At 33.4% G+C, this 18,761-nt stretch overlaps 6 protein-coding genes across 12 annotated transcripts in view; 3 read left to right on the top strand and 3 right to left on the bottom strand.

The window, feature by feature from the left end:
* Nucleotides 1-88: 88 nt before the first annotated feature.
* On the top strand, nucleotides 89-1,470 carry LOC116345812 (mitochondrial import receptor subunit TOM22 homolog). Its single transcript, XM_031775501.1, has 4 exons — nucleotides 89-566; nucleotides 650-742; nucleotides 853-1,092; nucleotides 1,190-1,470. Exons 1-4 carry the CDS (start codon nucleotides 438-440, stop codon nucleotides 1,265-1,267), a joined length of 540 nt encoding a protein of 179 aa, XP_031631361.1. The 5' UTR covers nucleotides 89-437; the 3' UTR covers nucleotides 1,268-1,470.
* Nucleotides 1,471-1,769: 299 nt separating this feature from the next.
* On the bottom strand, nucleotides 1,770-3,116 carry LOC116345813 (transmembrane protein 50A). The gene is made up of 4 exons (XM_031775502.1): nucleotides 2,870-3,116; nucleotides 2,416-2,547; nucleotides 2,205-2,343; nucleotides 1,770-2,123 (listed from the first exon to the last, which is right to left on the bottom strand). The coding sequence occupies exons 1-4, from the start codon at nucleotides 2,957-2,959 to the stop codon at nucleotides 2,023-2,025; spliced, it is 462 nt and encodes a 153-aa protein (XP_031631362.1). The 5' UTR covers nucleotides 2,960-3,116; the 3' UTR covers nucleotides 1,770-2,022.
* A 364-nt stretch (nucleotides 3,117-3,480) lies between these two features.
* On the top strand, nucleotides 3,481-5,557 carry LOC116345938 (ATP synthase subunit beta, mitochondrial). Its single transcript, XM_031775744.1, has 3 exons — nucleotides 3,481-4,748; nucleotides 4,940-5,230; nucleotides 5,396-5,557. The coding sequence occupies exons 1-3, from the start codon at nucleotides 3,629-3,631 to the stop codon at nucleotides 5,521-5,523; spliced, it is 1,539 nt and encodes a 512-aa protein (XP_031631604.1). The 5' UTR covers nucleotides 3,481-3,628; the 3' UTR covers nucleotides 5,524-5,557.
* Nucleotides 5,558-5,771: 214 nt separating this feature from the next.
* On the bottom strand, nucleotides 5,772-9,228 carry LOC116345937 (chitooligosaccharidolytic beta-N-acetylglucosaminidase). Of its 7 annotated transcripts, none has more exons than XM_031775743.1 (7): nucleotides 9,017-9,228; nucleotides 8,617-8,838; nucleotides 8,431-8,509; nucleotides 7,378-8,003; nucleotides 7,156-7,304; nucleotides 6,586-7,077; nucleotides 5,772-6,454 (listed from the first exon to the last, which is right to left on the bottom strand). In XM_031775743.1, exons 3-7 carry the CDS (start codon nucleotides 8,496-8,498, stop codon nucleotides 6,005-6,007), a joined length of 1,785 nt encoding a protein of 594 aa, XP_031631603.1. In that variant the 5' UTR covers nucleotides 8,499-8,509; nucleotides 8,617-8,838; nucleotides 9,017-9,228; the 3' UTR covers nucleotides 5,772-6,004. The 7 variants fall into 7 exon arrangements, with proteins under 7 accessions (XP_031631603.1, XP_031631596.1, XP_031631600.1 ...); XM_031775736.1 differs by having other exon boundaries at nucleotides 8,431-8,517; nucleotides 9,017-9,227; XM_031775740.1 differs by having other exon boundaries at nucleotides 8,431-8,517; nucleotides 8,617-8,806; nucleotides 9,017-9,227.
* Nucleotides 9,229-9,871: 643 nt separating this feature from the next.
* Nucleotides 9,872-11,408, bottom strand: LOC116345939 (general transcription factor IIE subunit 2). The gene is made up of 6 exons (XM_031775745.1): nucleotides 11,193-11,408; nucleotides 11,021-11,116; nucleotides 10,772-10,934; nucleotides 10,395-10,685; nucleotides 10,230-10,317; nucleotides 9,872-10,137 (listed from the first exon to the last, which is right to left on the bottom strand). The coding sequence occupies exons 1-6, from the start codon at nucleotides 11,252-11,254 to the stop codon at nucleotides 9,959-9,961; spliced, it is 879 nt and encodes a 292-aa protein (XP_031631605.1). The 5' UTR covers nucleotides 11,255-11,408; the 3' UTR covers nucleotides 9,872-9,958.
* Nucleotides 11,409-12,887: 1,479 nt separating this feature from the next.
* The window catches only part of LOC116345928 (ecdysone-induced protein 78C), a 24,465-nt gene continuing 18,591 nt past the window's right edge, over nucleotides 12,888-18,761 (top strand). Inside the window, exons 1-2 of the mRNA XM_031775725.1 lie at nucleotides 12,888-13,392; nucleotides 14,015-14,181. Of these exons, the coding sequence (XP_031631585.1) occupies nucleotides 13,376-13,392; nucleotides 14,015-14,181 (184 nt within the window). The 5' untranslated portion in view covers nucleotides 12,888-13,375. The remainder of the gene's footprint in view (nucleotides 13,393-14,014; nucleotides 14,182-18,761) is intronic.

The raw sequence follows: 18,761 nt of genomic DNA, 5'->3' as shown, positions 1-18,761 counted from the left end.
GCGTGTTTGCACAAAGTTCATGTACTAAACGATAAAATGTCGATGGACACACACGACCACACAATGGAAAAATAAAAAAGAAAAAAAAAATCTAATATGAACATCGTATCGACAGCAGCCGAATACGAAATCCGAACTTATACCGATTTATGTTCTATCGTTCAATGTGCTAAAAGTGCGCATGGTTATATTATGGAATAGACGTAACTACGTTTTGTGTGAATCAACTGAAAGCGATAAAGGAAAAATCGGAAAAGAGCTTCGAAAAGAAAAAGAAACCGAAAAAAGAGATAGAAATACATAGACACACGTTTTGTAAAATTTTCAGTGGTGACAAACTAAAAAACCGCATTTTCGTTTAACCATCGAATTTTTCGTATAGTTTTTTTTTTCGTTTCTTCATCGATATTTTTTTTTCTTCGCTGCGAGATATTTTAATGGAGGAATCATTTGAAACACTTAGCAAACCGGATCCAACCGAAACTAATAACCCAGATAGCGGTATGTCGTCATTAGGAGGTAGCAAAACTGAAACACCGGAACGACTTGCTGAGCAACCTAAAATTGTATGTATATTTGCAATAATTTTAATTGTTTCGTTTATGATAAATGTCGATCATTGGTGATTTCAATGTTAATGCATTTACAGGAGGATGTTATTGATGAAACAGCTGAAGCCAGTAACACCGCCGTTGTCAAATCTACAAACTCTGATGTACCCAAGGAACCAAACTATGATGAAGTATGTATTTTGTGATTTTCAATTTGAAAATATCTCCAGCTTTGGAAACGAAAAATCGATTTATTGTATGCCATTTTTAATGTTATCACATGCTTCTCTCTCCGCCTCAGGAACCGGACGAATCGCTCAGCGAACGATTGTGGGGTTTGACTGAAATGTTTCCAGATTCTGTTCGACGAACATGCGAAAAAGTCACAGATATTTCAATAAAAAGTTCAAAAGCCCTGTATCACTTTTCATGTAATGCATCGTGGATATTCTTCACAAGTTCGATGATTTTGTTTGCACCAGTTTTATTCGAAACAGAAAGAGCTCAAATGGCCGAATTGGAGTTGTCACAAAAACAACGAGTATGTATAACAAAAAAAATGGTGCAAATGCATACGATTTATATTATGTAATGTGAATAAAAATTGAAACTTATATTTATTTGGTATGTCGTTTTAGGTTCTACTTGGTCCAGGTGCTGCAATGCCAGGTGGAGGGGCTGGTGGTATGCCTGCATTGCCACCCATGCAACGATAAAAGTTGAACATCCAGAGAAATAGAAATCAGAGAACAAAATACAGAAACATAAAATAATGGAAAATAATTTTCTTTATGTATAAAATAACAAAAGAAAAATGGAACATATAAAACATTTCGTCTCATAAAAAAGTTGAAGTTAAATAGCAAAACGAAATTAATTGCATTATTAGATCATTAAATCAGAATAAAAACATTCAAAATGGTTGTTTTATTTTCGTCAATTCAGACGCAAATGCACTGCAAATTGGAATAATATAAATGTATGAAAAGACCGAGCTGCATGTATTTGTTGATCTTTATTTATTTACCAAAAGCGGACGTGAAAACAAATTAAAATTATATAAATATTATGTTAGAGATGAGATGTTGGTGTTTCGATTTTTTGGGCTTTATTTCTTAGTTTGATACAAATATGAAATGGAACAGCAAACGAGTAATTATTGCCGGTAAACGCACATTATTATTATATATATCTATATATAGGGTAGAAAGAGTGATATATCGTTAAGAAAAGAACTGCTCCATTTATTTATTCATTTATATTTTATTCCATGCAAATATTGATGCTCTAATGTAAGTCATTTAAATTATCCATTTACTTTACTTTCATCGATTTTACTTAATTATGTGTGTAACCTTATAATTTGAAAGATGAAACATTTTTCATTTCGAAAATGCATGATTTTTTTCCCATTCTCAACTATGTATTCGTGTTTCAGTTGTATTTCGAAGAAATTCAATTGGTTTACCCCTTAGTACGACTCTTCGGTACGGCCAAATTTGAAAATGATCGAACCCAAGAAGATGAATACATTCTGTAGAAGCACACTGATGCCCGGCCAACTGCTCACTTCTGTAAAAAAAATATTCATGAAATATTGTTAGAAGATATAAAAATTGAACAAAGAAATTGTCGTTTTCATTTAATACTAACTCTCGTTACTGAAGTCAGCAATCATTGCCCATACAGCGGCAATGATGGCAGCAAATCCAAGGAGAAAACCGACGAAAATCCAAATACGAGCGCCCCGTGCTTCAAGACATCCACCGTTGAACGTAACATCACCGCTTATCTGAAAATTATAAGAAACAAGCGCATTCATTTTCAATCAATTTTGGCTAAAAGATAAATGTTATGTATTCACCTGGGCCTGCGTAACTGAATTGACCATAACTAAACTTATTGTACCCATTATGCCTAATAAAATGTGAATTACTCGTGTCTGCTCGGGATGCACTGAAATTGCGTCAATAAGGAACCACCATCCTGTAAAAAACTACAATCAAACGCAAATTATTTAGGTCTTTAATTGGATTAAATAAACATAACACTTGAACTTGTCATAAGAAACACAATATGTCGCACTTCAAGTTCATATCGCATTTTTCGGTCTCTCTCTCTTCCATTTATAATTTATCTCATAAATATCCAAAATTCGTACATATTTTTATCGTTATTGTTGAATTAGAAATCTTAAAGAGGATGGAAATTATTAAGAGATAAATGCAATTAAGAAAAAAAAATATGTTGTGACTCATTTGTTTCTGTGTGTGTTTTTTTCTCTTTTCTTTACTTCAGTAATGCATATAGCTATTTACCAAAACTCCAGCCAATATCGAAGCGAATGTATTTCGTTGATTTTCTGGTGAAAACCAGAAACAAGATGTTAAACTATCCCAAATGCTCATGTTTTTTTTTGTTTAGCGTTTTTTAACTCACACCCGAAAAACTAATAACAAAACAATAAAAAAAATCTTTGTGTGAAACAAAAATTTCGTCTCTTGTTTGATTAAACGATTACTAATGTATATATATGATGAAGGTGTTCGGCTTCAAAACATAACAAAATTTTCTCTTTGTAAGAAATTGACAGTTTAATTCGAGACGAACGATATTGACGAGAATTTGGTGTCATATAAGCATTTAGTACGCTGTTCTAAATGAAAATTGAAATATTCCCGGAATAAAATGGACTGTACCGAATATTGTTCACGACCATAAAAATGAGAATTAAACATTTCCATTTGATAAAAATGCGTCAACATTTTTTGTTTGCATAAATAAATGTGATGATAATTTAAAATATCGATTGAAATTTGTATGTTGCGCAAATATGAATTGCCAACGTTTCGATTTAGTACATTTTGAAAGAGCGCTGCTGTGCATGCGATGTGTGCATCTGGCAAACCGAACTGAATCGATGAGTGAACATCGTGTCGCAGTCGCTTAGACCGACTTTACTACCCATCAAAATATATTCTATACCTTCGTTCGCCATCTTCTAGCCGTATCACATTCACGTAATTCTGTTACGTAAGGAGGATTGGTAAGAAAAAAAAAAATTTCCAAAAGAAAAAATGTTCACCGCAATTAAATCGGTGGCTACTAAAGCCGACAATAAAAAATTAATATCGGTTGTGAACCAATTCAATCGTCATTATGCTGCAAAAACTGCAGCAAAAGCTGGAGCAGTCGCTCAAGGTAAAGTTGTTGCTGTAATTGGTGCCGTTGTCGACGTTCAGTTCCCGGAAAATTTGCCACCAATTCTCAATGCATTGGAAGTGGCAAATCGTTCACCACGATTGGTATTGGAAGTAGCCCAACATTTGGGTGAAAATACCGTTCGTACAATTGCCATGGACGGTACAGAAGGTTTGGTTCGTGGACAAAAAGTTAACGATACTGGTGATTCAATCAGAATCCCAGTCGGTGCTGAAACATTGGGCCGTATTATCAATGTCATTGGTGAACCAATCGATGAACGTGGTCCAATCGAAACAAATTTATCGGCCCCAATTCATGCCGAAGCTCCGGAATTCGTTGACATGAGTGTCGAACAAGAAATTTTGGTAACTGGTATTAAAGTTGTCGACTTATTGGCCCCATACGCCAAGGGTGGTAAAATTGGTTTGTTCGGTGGTGCTGGTGTCGGCAAAACTGTATTAATTATGGAGTTGATTAATAACGTTGCCAAGGCCCATGGTGGTTACTCAGTATTTGCTGGTGTCGGTGAACGTACACGTGAAGGAAACGATTTGTACAATGAAATGATTGAGGGTGGTGTCATCTCACTTAAGGATAAAACCTCAAAAGTCGCACTTGTGTACGGTCAAATGAATGAACCACCAGGCGCCCGTGCTCGTGTTGCATTGACTGGTTTAACTGTTGCCGAATATTTCCGTGATCAAGAAGGACAAGATGTGTTGCTTTTCATCGACAACATTTTCCGTTTCACACAAGCCGGTTCAGAAGTGTCAGCTTTGTTGGGTCGTATTCCATCAGCTGTCGGTTATCAACCAACATTGGCCACTGACATGGGTTCTATGCAGGAACGTATTACCACCACCAAAAAAGGTTCCATCACTTCGGTACAAGCTATCTATGTGCCAGCTGACGATTTGACCGATCCTGCTCCAGCCACAACATTCGCCCATTTGGACGCCACCACTGTCTTGTCACGTGCTATCGCTGAATTAGGTAATTTTTCTCATCTGAAAAACAATCAATTTATAGAATTTATTTTCATTCAAATTAATTTTCATCGTCGATTATTTAATCACTTTCATGTGATTACATAACATTCAAACATGTTTAATTTATAATTTATCATTGATGTTGATCATTCATGCATATTTTACTAATCACACGCATTCTATTTAATATTTTAGGTATCTACCCAGCTGTCGATCCATTGGATTCAACCTCCCGTATTATGGACCCAAACATCATTGGTGCTGAGCACTACAACATTGCTCGTGGTGTGCAAAAAATCTTGCAAGATTATAAATCACTTCAAGATATCATTGCCATCTTGGGTATGGATGAATTGTCCGAAGAAGATAAATTGACTGTTGCTCGTGCCAGAAAGATCCAACGTTTCTTGTCACAACCTTTCCAAGTTGCCGAAGTCTTCACTGGTCATGCCGGTAAACTTGTCCCATTGGAAGAAACTATCAAAGGTAATAAATCAACAAACAAAATCGCATCTTTTCCCCAATATATACATACGCAGCAAATAATAATTATTATTGGAAATTTGTACCACATTTACTTTACCGATAATAATATGATTGCTCAGCTGACCTTTACTAATTATATTACATATACATAATTTTGTTTGATAGGTTTCTCAAAGATCTTGGCTGGTGACTATGATCATCTCCCAGAAGTCGCATTTTACATGGTCGGTCCAATCGAAGAAGTCGTCGAAAAAGCCGAACGTTTGTCGAAGGAAGCTGCCGATGCCAACTAAATAACCAACATCAATTTTAAATATTCAAAAATCCTCCCAGTTACACAAGAACAACATGATATAGCAACCAATGATAGAAGACGAACGATTTGTTATAAACGAGTGTCAGAAAACATTCTTTTTCTGTTAATATTTAAGCACATTTATGCATTATATTGTCTACGCCCAATGGACACATAATGTCAAATAATTCTAATAAAAACAAAAAAAAAACATAAAAAACGTACATATTTTGTTTTTTGATTTGATTTTTATTTTAATTGTTCAGTTTTATTAGTAAAAACATCGAAGTACCTTCAATATAAAAAGACGTATATTTTATTATTTATAAAGAAATTTTCGTTTTTTTTTTCATGACTATCCTAATGGTAAAATAATTAAAAACAATATTTATCTCGCACCATATAGTAACAGCTCATTTATTTTTTTTTTTTATTAAATTTGATTTATCGTTTGACGTAATTTTCAAAAATTCGAATTTTCAATTAATCGGACATTCGCCTTCGTGTTGAAGGCACCATTGTGGTTGCAAACTTTCAGCTGCAATACCATTATCAACTAATCGTTCACGATGGATAAGCATTCGAGGTTCGGCTGAACGCCAATGGTCCGATGGATCGGACCATAATCGTTCAGCTAATGCGCTAAGTCTTGGCCAAATTCGACCATCTAATGTATGATGATCGGTTTGTTCTGACCAAAGAGCAGCTTCGGCTCCATAAAATTGTGATTTATACTTTGAACCAAAGTGGGTGAAATTATTTTTGTAGACCTTTTCCCAGCCAATGTATGGTGAACACCAATTATTTCCTTCGGTCACCCATGCACCAAATCCACAATCCAAATAAAGTCCATCATAATTTGATAAAATCAATTTATAACCTTTCTTTAGTAAATCGGTTACTTTTGGATCGGCTCCCGTTGTCCAAATCTAAATTCATGAATAGAAATATGTGATGTAATGGAATTTTTCGTCTTCTTTTGTTTCTTTCGCTTTCAGCCATGTTTTATGCTGATAATGTGTTTTAATTTATATAAATTTGATAAGAATTAAGTAATTACTTGAATAATGTATCGTTGTTTGTCGAGATACTGTTCGACATATGGAACGTCGGTCAAGTGACTTGTCCACATGATAATTGGCACTTTTTTGCCAATCACTTTATCCAAACGTTCTAATGCATTATCTTGAAAATGGCCCCAAAGTTTCATAAAATCGGATTCTTTGAGACCCCAACCTTTTTGTAGCATCCAATCTTGAATTTCTTTGCTTGAATTCCAGCATGAATGTGACACCTCATCGCCGCCCATATGAAAAATATCTGGTTTACGGAATGCATCGTACATTTCACGATAAATGTCTTCGAGTATATCATATAAATTGTCTTTGGTTGGATCCAATTGACCGCATGGTGGTTCAACACAGTATTTGGCCCATGGTTGTGCATTGAAACATGCGGTCACATTCTTTTGTTGCCACCCTTCGCCAACATGAGCCGGCGCATCAAATTCTGGTAACAGCAACACACCACGAACATACGCATATTCATAAATCTTATTTCGATGAAGAAAAAAAAAAACATTAAAAATATGTTTCGGAAGTTAAAATGCTATGATTTCCATTCCACTTACTTTGATGATGTCATTAATGGTGTAGACCTTATCGGGCGCATAAGCGCCAATTTCCGATAGATCTGGATGTGATTTTAACACAAGTGGGAAACTTTGCGAGTCAGTCATGTGCCAATGGAATACATTCAATTTCACCATTGCCATGGCATCTGAACCAAAAGTAAAATAACGTAATCATTATTCACATTTCCAAATTTCGAAATTCTATAAATTTTAAATTACCAATTGTTCGTTTAATTGAGTCCACCGTAAAATAATTACGTGATGTATCCAATAAGAAACCACGATGTGGAAATACCGGTTTATCTTCGATTTCAAATTCGCCGACCACTTGCAATTCACGTCGAATATCATCAAAGACAATCAATTGTGAAATTGTTTCAATTGCATGCCGTGCACCGAAAATTGTTTCGGCTTTAACTTTTATAATGACAACGCCTGTATTTTCATAACCATGCATGTGATATCCTTCATCGGTGTCTAGGCCCAATTTTGCATCTTCGTTTTTAACATCAAGCATTATCATCAAATGGGCACCACTGTCATCGTTCTTAAGTTTCACATAATTTGGCACTTTGGCTAAGATTTGTTCGCGTAAACGTTGCTCATTCGTTCGCCAGAATAAATCATTTCGTTTCGTTTGATTGATCAAATTGAATTGCACCTCAGTTGGGATGAGTCGAGCCATTTTGCCTTCCACCTTTACTTTGCCATTCACTCGTGGCCATAGCGTTCCTGGATGTTCTCCGCAAAATATTCGACATACTGGCAAACTTATGGCCGTCTTTTCATTAAGCAATTCGATGCGTTCACATCGATTTTTTCGGCATTCGTAACTCCAATGTGTACTAAATAACAAAAATTAAATATTAAATTTCGATTTCATATCCATTCGATGACGTTATATAATGTTGCTTTCTTTTTCTGTTTGATTGACAAATATTGCTTCAGCTGTTGTTGTTAAAACACTACAAATAAAACAACATTTCAAGTACGTACGCACAATTCGATGTTTAGAAAGCACAAGCATTTGCTATTTGTATGACCGATCATATGATCAATAATTTATTTGTTTTATAACATCAAAAATTAACTGAATAGTTTGTTGTATTAATTAAAGGTCATTCCATTTTTTTTTAATTATTTCAGTTTGAAATGAAAAACTATCGACAATCTGCGTGCAATTTAATTGCCAATTATTTTTATGTTATTTTCAATGCGATTTTTTGAAGATAAAAGTGTAAAAATCAAGGTAAGAATTCAATCATTATTTACCTGGCTCCAAAAGTACAGCCAAGTACAGCCAAAATAGCGATAACCACCACTAGATATGAACCGTTCATTTCGCCGTTATCTGTAACACTAACAGCAATTCAGATATTAATTCATCAATTAAATAGACGAAATAAAAAAAAAATGACACTAAAACAAATGTTTTGATAATATGTTAATTTTACTCACCGAGATAAAAAACGAAAATTCCGCAAAAACACGTTCTAAAATACTTTCGAATTTATGTCTTATACATACACCATTTGTTTCATCAATTTTGCACTGTTTGCCGTGTGTTTTCTTCACGTTCGAATGGTTGGCACACTACTGGACAATGGTTTGCTGGTCAAACCCATTATATAGAGAACGGTTCGACGAACTAACAACAAAAATAATATTTCTATAAGAGGCCTGAAATGGAATGGAGAATTTTTATTCCCAAAAAAAAAACTCGTTTTTCTTTATCAACAAATTCACGCTAATGAAATGCAATTTAACGGAATAATCAGAACAAATAAAAAATCATTCAAATTGCGTGCAATGAACTTGAAATAAATTCAATAAGAGATTTAAAAAAATTATCGGAAACCTGCAAAGTTTCTCACTTATTTTTGGACATAAGCCAATTATTGTGTCAATAAAAAAATAAGACCATTAAAATGATGTTGAGAAATTCAATTTTATGAGTTGTCCACTTTCTGTGTGTCATCGAACAAATAAAAATTATTTTGGTTTTTGATAGCCGCAATGCTATTTGATAAAATATAACAACAACAGAAAACTTGTTTTCGGTTGTCATTCAACCGACTGTGTATTGTGATGTGTCGACATGCGGTTAGCAATTGTCATATGTTGTGTGTCAAGTGACTTGACTGCACTTCACTACACACATAACTGCGCCTATTTTAAATTCTATTGTTGCCAGAATTGAAAAAAGTGCCATTTTACGAAAGATTCTCTTCTGAAAATTAATAACAAGAAGGCAAAATTTTGCGAATATTTTTATTTCATCTTTGCCATTTAAATTTTTAGTCTGTATGTTCTTTTCTACTTCCTTCTCAATTCAGATTATCGAATAACAAGAACAGGTTTCTACGGCAATCATTCGTTCTCAACAAATAACAGATAATAATATCATTAGTCAATTTTTTTTTAAATTTAAATCACCAAAAAAAATTGTTTTTTATTTGTTGTTTCATTTTGAAATATTAGAATTTAATTCTTTTTTTGTCAATTATAACTATTTTTTTCCGAAACTGTTGATTGATCAGAATTGCAAAGACTTGTGTTATCATGATAAAATTTACATTTTATTATTTCTATTAATATATCTTTTGCTTAACAAATGTGCGTACATTCAGTCGAATTTTGTCATATTTCTTTTTTAATACATCACTTTGTTTAGTTCGTATTAGTAGTTTAAAATGATAGGAACAAAGTCAAATGAATTTTTAAAAAAATTTCAAATATCTTTCTGTTTATTCATTTTTTTTACTAAATATATTGTTTTTTTCATATTCATATGTATAATTTACGATGGATTAATTTTAGCTCCTTCTTGAGTGATAGTGTTGTCTTCATAAGAGACGAGCACATCAGCCAAATGCTCGTTGTCTCGTGGTTTTTTGAATTGTCGTTTTTTCTGTGTTGTTTTCTTTCTCTTTGGCACCAATGGTTTCTTTGGACCATGATCTTGCATCGATCTAATCCCTATTAAACATAAAATAAATTATATATTTTTCAGATAGGATAATAAATTCGTAATGAAAAAAAAAAACAATTGCAACAATTTAGTTTTATACCTTGTTTCTCAAGATATTCTTCAATTTTGGCATCGTCCATTGAATCGACTGGAATTGATCGCCATAATTTTTTGAATTCTTCATCAACCTGTGTGAAAAACAAAATGTTATGAAAAACAAAAGTGTTTTTGGTCATTTCATAATATAAAGTTCCAATTGACTTACGCGAATCTTGTCCAATTGATCGTTATAGAATAAAATCTTCTTTTTGTCCGTTGGTCGTGTAATGTACATAATTTTTTCTTCGCATTTTTTGAGAACTTTTTCACAATGTGGCAGAGATTCCTGAATATCCTCAAGCATAATGCCGCCTAAACCTTTCAAGTCGTATTGCTTCAATAATTTCAGTAAACTTTTGCTATCTTTTAACTTGAACACCGGTTTGAATGAAAAACGCATTTTATCATCGGACACTTCGATTTTCGGATTGTCTTGAAGTGCTTCGGCTTGCAACCACTATGAATATACCGGAAAAGAATAAAGATTGACAATTAGAGGGAAAAACAAATCGTGTTTTTTTTTCTGGATGAGAGACAACTTACAGTTTTCACCGACGAACCGACGTCTAGTTGATTAGTTTCGTCCAAAATGTCATCTAGTGTTAGCGGATGATCGTCACCATCCAAATGTCGTAATCGCATATGTCTGACGATTTTGGCCAATACACCAAAACGATATTGTGAACTTCCAGCCATGGTTTTGTAACTAAAATATAAAAATTAAATGAATCATTGTTTGAATTTCACAATCGTTCGAAAATCAATTGTAGAATATTGAGACGCATTTCATACTTTGTTGCGTCTAATTTTGGTGCGGCACTAGATGGCCGGATCTTTGGTTTCGGCACATCTTTTATTGATGCTTCGGGTCGGCTCTTTTTCTCCACTCTAACGAAAATGAATAAAAACGAAAATATTAATACATAAAATGCTCGAAATTCATTTTCAATTCAGAAAATATTACGTTGGAGTGGCCATAGCCCGCCTTTTAAAGAGTTCTCGCTCTCTTAAAAGTGCTGGATCCATTGTGTCGCGGTTGTGTATCCCTTGTAAATACTAAATCGAGAAATTTAAAGCAAAAATTCTTCACTTGTTTCAATCAGAACGAACGGATGATTTGCAAAATGCAACTTTTGTTTTCTTATAAAACGTTCATATGGCGAGACGTCAACAAACTAATAACTTGCTCACAATGCATTGTGTATTTGGGCGCAAATGTCAAAAACAAAATGGATGCGTTCAATGATCAATGAAAATAGTAATGCTGAAATTGAAATCGGTTCGTTTGACTTGAATTGCAATGGTATCAAAAGTAAATTTTGTTAAATAAAAATTGACAATTTTTAAAAAATTAAACATTTATTTTTTTAATTCTGAATTTTTTTTTTTTTATTCTTTTAATTTGAAAAATATACAATGAATAATAATATAATTTATGGAATTCCATCTGAAATGTCCATATTTTAATTTTTGCTCGCTTTTGATAATTCATTTTTCGACTAAATTAGTCGGGAAATGTTTCTCATTCCAATGGCTGACTATAAGATTTCTCATTACATTGTTTTTTAAGTGATATAGAAGCCCATCATATCATTTTATATTGAAATCGGAGCATGGATAAAATTTCCTTGTTGAATCAACATAAGTCACATGTTACTCGCACACATGCATCCGCGCACACACACGGATATATTGAGCGAGCACGGTATGCGAGATAGGCTCTTTGTGGTCACGGAAAAATAATCACTGTTGTGCATGCATTTGGATGTAAAGAAATCCGCTGCGTACGACCACTCCACTTCCGTGTATGCGATGAGAGAGATAGACTGAGCTTCCAGTGGTGGCAGAGAGTGAGAAAATAAAAAAAAAATTGCATGCTTACACGGAAGCGCAAATAAAGCGGAAAATTTGCAATCGAAAAAGAAAACATAGCACACAACGAGCATAGTATATACAATTATACATATTTAGCGATGCGTATACAAAACATCTGTATGTAATACGGCGTGCTGGGCCTGTGTCAAGATAAGGAATATTATATATGAGAGCTGGAAATCTGTGGAGAAAAATATGGGAAAATGTTGAATTGCCATTGTATGCATAACATCAACAGCAGCAGCAGCAGCATTATCATCAACAGCAATGTGTGCATGTGATGCGAATGAGGATCGCCTTGGATAGCATACAAAAATATCTGTCGACCATGACCCGTTTTTCATTTTCCACCCTGACTTGTTATTGTTTTTGCTTTTTTTGTCGAATTTGTGTGTACATGGTAGCTGGTGTTGCTGTTTGCTGCTGCTGCTTACCAGCCTGCCTACTGCATGAGTGGTTGTGTGTTGAATATATATATTTTTTTCCCAATTTCCCTTATTTCATTTCCCGTTTTTATTTCATTGCTTATAACAGAACATTTCGTCAATTGTCAACGGTTTGATGAAAATGTTGGCAAACTTCTATTCATCGGCTGATACAATTTCGTATTTTGATTTTCACGCACATTTCGTTGATTATTTACTTTTCACTGTTTGTTCAATGTGATTTGATTTTTTAAAAAATTGATGCGATAAGTAACATCAGGTTAAAAAAAAAACCAAAAATCTCAAGAAAAGTGTGTAATTTATCGCGTTTGTTGGGTTGCACATTCTTAATGGTAAAATTTAAATTGAAATTAATAAATAAATATTCGAAATCATGTGTTTGCATATAATCCCTTTGTTCATACAATCAGTTAAATGAACAGTCTGCATTTATAAGTGATATTATGCAATGAATGTTCAAAAATAAAAACACAAGTGTAAGCATCTCGTGGAAAATGAATTGTAAATTTGGATTTAACAAATAATGATGAGTGAGTGTGTCTGTGTGGTAAATGCATAAGACAAAGGCCAAACAAGGGGGCCGGCATGCAATGGAGCTTCCAACATTATTAAATTTGACACATCCACAGCATCAAATATCAATCAATAATTCGGTTATCAGCAAACCTACGATGTGCAAAATCGATGAAAATTATCACCACAGTTGTACGTTTAATTTAACAAAATTGAAATCAAAATAATAAAAAAACAACAACAACATAGAAATACATACACAGCATCAGCAACATTTTCGATTCGTTTTCATTCCACGTGAAACGCACCAAATATGGTCGATCAAAACAGGTAAATGAAACAAAAAAACATTGAACAATTTTGTAGTTTCTTGAGAATTTAAAAAAAAAAATCAAAAATGGATGTGTCACATGTGTTTGATGAATGCATCAACAAATGATAAATATCACATTAAAAGGTACACATTATGTGGAAAAGAAGGAAAATCAATAAACATACATGTAAATAGACAACAAAGTAAAAAAATCAGTTTTATGTTAGAGAGTGAGAGAGAGAATGAAAGGGAGCGTGTGTTAGTGTGTGTATGTGTGTTTGCCGTGAAAGCGAAGAAAATAAACATCACAAATGTCGACTCTCCTCATAGTTTTATTCAAAATAAATAAATGCAAATACACGGATCCATAAAAACGTTGACATATTAAAATCAAATACAAAATCAATAAACGTTAAATATACATGCATATTTCTCATTATTTTCCATCAAAATAAATGTTTGCCATCGATGTGGCTTCGTACACAAACCGAAATGATTTTGCATTTGACCGCTTTATTTTTTTCTCTTCTCGACATTAGTTGGTGTGAGTTGTTTAAATTGCTTGCCATTTATGAAATATGAATTAAATTGTTTTGTTTTTTTCTTCTTTTATTGAGAACTTTATTTGTTTGTTCACAGTGTGGCGACTGCAACCAACACAATACAAATAACGTTACAAATGCAAATCGAAAACCCAGAAACGTCATTAACCCCACCAACACCATCCAGTCCGGGCCATGATGCCGGAAGCCAAAGTCCAGAAGGTATTGCATCGCTCAGTTCGGGCTCCAGCGATAATGCACTCGGTAAATATGCAATCGATAAATTTTCAGGCAGGGAATTGGTTTTCTAACTGAACGAAATCACATTGTGCATCTCACTTGGAATACAGCTCCGTACATAAACTGAAATTGTACATTGCTCACAAGTAAATACCAAGCCAATTGTCATCAACTCTCTGATTACAACATTAAAATCCCAAACTCGAATCGTGATTGTCATTTTGAAATGTATGCAATTTTCGCCACAAGCACAGATGATTGTAAGATTTATGATTAAAAGTTTTTAGCAAGCGAAACATAAAGGGCAACAATTAAATCCACATAAGAAGAAAAAAAAAACAACTGCATGAAAAGCGATAAAACTCGGTCATCTTATGCTTCTATACGAAAATTCTTAATTAAAAGTGTAAAACTTTGGAAAGTTTTTTTTATTAATCTCTTTTATTTTCTTATTGAGTGAAAAACTTTCTGGCACAAAATTATTATATACAAAACTTATATTTTGCAAGTAGGAAATGAATAGTATTTGAAGTCTTGAACTAATTGATAGTACAGAATTGCACAAGAGAGCACAAGACTTAGGTCTTGTACTCACATAAAATGGAAACATGTGCACAGATAAAGTTTTACACTCTCCAGCTTGGTTATTTTCGTATCCGATAAGCCGTATAAAGGCATGGCTGCTGCGCCCATCTTTGAATGTACTAAAAATTCATTCATGTGAATTCGATCGATTTGTCAAATATTGTTTACATTTCTCATTACGAAACTCAATTCCACACATACACACACTGTTTGCAGCCTCCGCAAAAGCGCAGCACTTATGTGAAGAAAAATAACAACAACAATAAAATAATGATAAAGAAACAGAAAATTTGTACAACAAATTTAAAGCATTAGCAGATACTTTTTTTTCGTTTGATTATCATTGGCCGTAATTCAACAACACCATAGAGGTAAATGAACTTTGTCGAAATGGTTTATTTAACATCTTTAGTTTTTTTTTTTTTTTTTTTTTCAAATTAATTTCGAAATAATTTCGACTGAACACCATCAACCACAGCAGCAACAACAGCATTGTGTCATTTTTGCAAATTGTCTTTCAAACCGCTCAATTAATACGCAAATCTTATTGTACAATCGCCAGATAAAAAAAGCGTACGGATTTATTGTGAATATTTACAAAATGTTCACTATTGAATTAAGAGCTGAGATCATCGCGCCATAAACACGTATATGCAATTCAATCAAATCCGAACTGTGTCTTGACAATCAAAGGTACAAAGAATATGCCAGATGAAAATAGAGCCAAAAAAAGAATGAAAACAAAATGAAATGAATGTTTATTACACAATCGCACATCAACTTCATTTTCATGCACGCATATCACATTGGTGAAGAGTTAAAAGTACAGCATGTCAAAATTCACATCATCTACGGGTATGGTACATCAAACCAATTAAATTGGCACATGAAAAAAAAAAGTTTTCATTGTTGATTCATTTGATTTGTACTTTGTAATAATACAAAGAAAACAGAAATGGTTCCGTCTAAGCCATTTGAAATGTAAAGTAGTGAGCATAATCTCTGTAAATAAAGATATATTTGGAATGGAAATTTGTTTGACTTTGAGAAAAAAGCTCGAAACCTATCAGCTAAATTCAGAAACCTTCGATTTGTATGCGAATTCAATTATTGTTTCAGTTTCGAATTGTAAATTGCATTACGTTTAAATCAGAGAGATCGAACGAGAGAGAGAAAGAAAGAAAAATAAACCAAACTTGTTTTTCCATTACATTATTTACGAGATGACACTTTTTAAGATTGAAAAGTGTGCGTGCAATAGTTATCGAAAAGTAAAACATTGCAATTTTCTTATGTACAATCTGGATAGGTGTGCACAAATATGATTGTTGATTTGGACAGGAAACTGCTAATTAATAAAAAGAAATTACATCTATGATGAAAGTAGAGAAGCGTTAACGGATAATGACCACATTGAACGTCTACAGAAAATCAATAGATAAGCTCGGTGGAAAGAATAACACATTCAAACCGTGTACAATTTCATTTGATTTTGTTCGATTTCCTTCTTTTATCATCATGCGGTTATTGCATATGCACACAATGAATGTATGAAAATGTATCTGCGGTAAATTCCATGCAAAACTTTCCGTATTTATCAATTAAACGGATTGCGTTCCGTTAGAGTCTGACATAATATACAGCATCTTTCTTCGTCTATTTCCTTTTGTGTGTTTGTTTGGTTTTTGCCAACAAGATCGATCTCGGTGAGTGCATTCGGCACAGCCATTGGCATCACGGAACAAATGGAAATAAAAGTAAAAAAAAAAGATGAACGAAAGAGATCTGCATGCAGTAACGAGTAACAAAATACCCGAAGAAAAACAAAACAAACAACAACAGACACAAAATAAGACTTACTATGCCAATCAGTAAAGAATCTATGATCACCGTTTGTTGCGCTAATACCATTTATTACATAAGTAAGAAAAACATGCCTTTTATGTGCGCAATTTACACTCATAGCATATACATAAATATGCAGAAATACACACGTACACCACCAAATGCATGCGATCGTAAACATGTTGGTTGCACCATTTCACTTTAGGTAAATGGAAAATACACGCAGACGATAAAGTAATGAAACAATCACATTCACAAACGCACGCTCACACCAAATGTTTACAGAAAAAAGATAGACACATTACCATTTACAACTTACTAGATCACATTTTCAATGCATTTGCAAACAATGCAGGAAAACAAAACAAAATCGAACACGAAAAAAATGCAGAAAATGAAATAAAAAAAAAAACAGTACACACATACACACAATCTTTCTACAAGCATATTTTATGTACGAGACTAACTGTTCCGTGTACGTACACGGTACAAATCTTAGTCGCTAGCGCGTACACATACATAACCACACCACTTAGACCGTATGATAGAACGGCAAAAAACATTAAGAACGAATTTTGTAATGATATGAAAAAAAAAATTGCGCCATCAAACGCGAATGTGAGTGAAGAAAGATAAAGTGAGAAAGAGAGCATAAGCAGCATAACTGACAATGCCCACAAAATTACGGTTCAATTTTGAGGATTACACAAGCAAAATGATCATCTGTGTACACTGTACAGTATGCAATGTGCATCGTCGTACCAACGAATGTACCAAAGATTTTCCCATCGAGATTTATGAAATGCTTCGACCGCAAAAAGCAAATGAACTAGAGGACGAAAATGCATATCAAGGAAGAAATATTTTACATTGCTCTTATTGTCGTACACAAAAAAAAACGAGAATAAAATGTGTACGGATCATTGTCATAAATACAATCATAAAAATAACAGAACCTTTAAAGATTGTACTTCATTTATTTGGATGTTATAATCATAAATCATGCAATTTCTTAAAATAGCATTTGATTTCATTGTCAAATTTGGACATTTCGTTCAAACACGGCCATTACTTAATTTAGTTTCGTTTTTTTTTTAATATATCGGCATCGCAATTTATATATCTCAGCCCGAACTCATTCAAATCACCAACATCGGATCCGTTCAACTTTAAAAAAATTCCGTCGGTCGTTGAACTGTGCAGTATATTCTGTGCTGAATCGAACGTTAAATGCAACATCGTACAACTGATTTCGTATGTGTTTGAAAACGCTCGCGCGCATACACACGCTGCACTGACTTGTCTTCGAATCTCGTCTGTCGTTAGGCATCATTTCTTTTTCTTCAAAAAAGGCAGTCGTTCCCGAAAATGTTCAATTATGTTTCATCGTTCAGTTTTTTATTTTGCCACAATTTCGGTGATATTCAACATTTGAATTGCTTTAGTTTGTGGCTGTGTTGCCGTTGAAAATAAAGATCGTGAGTCGCTTTTAAATTATTGCATTATAATTTAACGAATTATATGTTTTGAATCATTTTCCTTTGGTTTTGGCGTTGATAGCCAAGAATTTTGCATATTTTTTTCGTATTGGAAATTTAAATGACTCAGAAAGAGAGGGGAGAGAGAGAGAGAGAGAAAGAATAGAAAGAAAGAATACGGAATAGTAAAATTCTCCAATTTGCATTCAACTAAACGAATTGATATTGGTTTCTCACCATTTATCTTCAGCAACATTTCTTTTATATTCCGCTGTGCCTCTTCTTAAGTACGCAAAATTTAGAAATCGATTACGTATACACAACTTTGAATTGTGGCATTGGTTATTTGTGTATTTTACACAACTTTATTTATCCGTTTGTCGTTTTATGCAATACATTCAATTTCAAATCCCATCTTTTTTTTCTCGCCTTTTTGCTACTGAATACATATAGTTTGATACAAATTCGCAAATCAATTCAATCAAATAATTTATTTGAAATAAATAAAAATAAAATTAAGTCTATCCAATACAAGTAAAAATCATCATAAAAATCAAAAGTCATTTACTTACACAGCCAAAATTGATTCTAATATAAACGAAGTCCATTACCATTAAAAGTCGGAAATATTTTTCATTGAAAATTGCCACTGGGAAGATATTGTATTTTTTACAGAAATTCATGAGCTTTTTTTTA

This window comes from Contarinia nasturtii, unplaced genomic scaffold (genome assembly GCF_009176525.2).
Source record: "Contarinia nasturtii isolate CC-2019 unplaced genomic scaffold, AAFC_CNas_1.1 Cnas_scaffold_1371, whole genome shotgun sequence".
Taxonomy (NCBI): domain Eukaryota; kingdom Metazoa; phylum Arthropoda; class Insecta; order Diptera; family Cecidomyiidae; genus Contarinia; species Contarinia nasturtii.
The sequence above is the reverse complement of the archived record's forward strand: the minus strand, read 5'-3'. Positions and strand labels throughout refer to the sequence as shown.

Coding starts and splice junctions, on each gene's coding strand:
- LOC116345812 (XM_031775501.1), top strand. CDS start 438: ATGGAGGAATCATTTGAAACACTTAGCAAACCGGATCCAACCGAAACT. Junction 567..649: donor TTGCTGAGCAACCTAAAATT/GTATGTATATTT, acceptor ATGCATTTACAG/GAGGATGTTATTGATGAAAC. Junction 743..852: donor AGGAACCAAACTATGATGAA/GTATGTATTTTG, acceptor TCTCCGCCTCAG/GAACCGGACGAATCGCTCAG.
- LOC116345939 (XM_031775745.1), bottom strand. CDS start 11,254: ATGGATCCAGCACTTTTAAGAGAGCGAGAACTCTTTAAAAGGCGGGCT. Junction 10,935..11,020: donor CCAAAATTAGACGCAACAAA/GTATGAAATGCG, acceptor TTTATATTTTAG/TTACAAAACCATGGCTGGAA. Junction 10,686..10,771: donor TCGGTTCGTCGGTGAAAACT/GTAAGTTGTCTC, acceptor GTATATTCATAG/TGGTTGCAAGCCGAAGCACT.
- LOC116345937 (XM_031775743.1), bottom strand. CDS start 8,498: ATGAACGGTTCATATCTAGTGGTGGTTATCGCTATTTTGGCTGTACTT. Junction 8,004..8,430: donor GGCTGTACTTTTGGAGCCAG/GTAAATAATGAT, acceptor TTTGTTATTTAG/TACACATTGGAGTTACGAAT. Junction 6,455..6,585: donor AACAACGATACATTATTCAA/GTAATTACTTAA, acceptor TCATGAATTTAG/ATTTGGACAACGGGAGCCGA.
- LOC116345938 (XM_031775744.1), top strand. CDS start 3,629: ATGTTCACCGCAATTAAATCGGTGGCTACTAAAGCCGACAATAAAAAA. Junction 4,749..4,939: donor ACGTGCTATCGCTGAATTAG/GTAATTTTTCTC, acceptor TTAATATTTTAG/GTATCTACCCAGCTGTCGAT. Junction 5,231..5,395: donor ATTGGAAGAAACTATCAAAG/GTAATAAATCAA, acceptor TTTGTTTGATAG/GTTTCTCAAAGATCTTGGCT.
- LOC116345813 (XM_031775502.1), bottom strand. CDS start 2,959: ATGAGCATTTGGGATAGTTTAACATCTTGTTTCTGGTTTTCACCAGAA. Junction 2,344..2,415: donor ATTCAGTTACGCAGGCCCAG/GTGAATACATAA, acceptor TATAATTTTCAG/ATAAGCGGTGATGTTACGTT. Junction 2,124..2,204: donor TGCTGACTTCAGTAACGAGA/GTTAGTATTAAA, acceptor TTTTTTTTACAG/AAGTGAGCAGTTGGCCGGGC.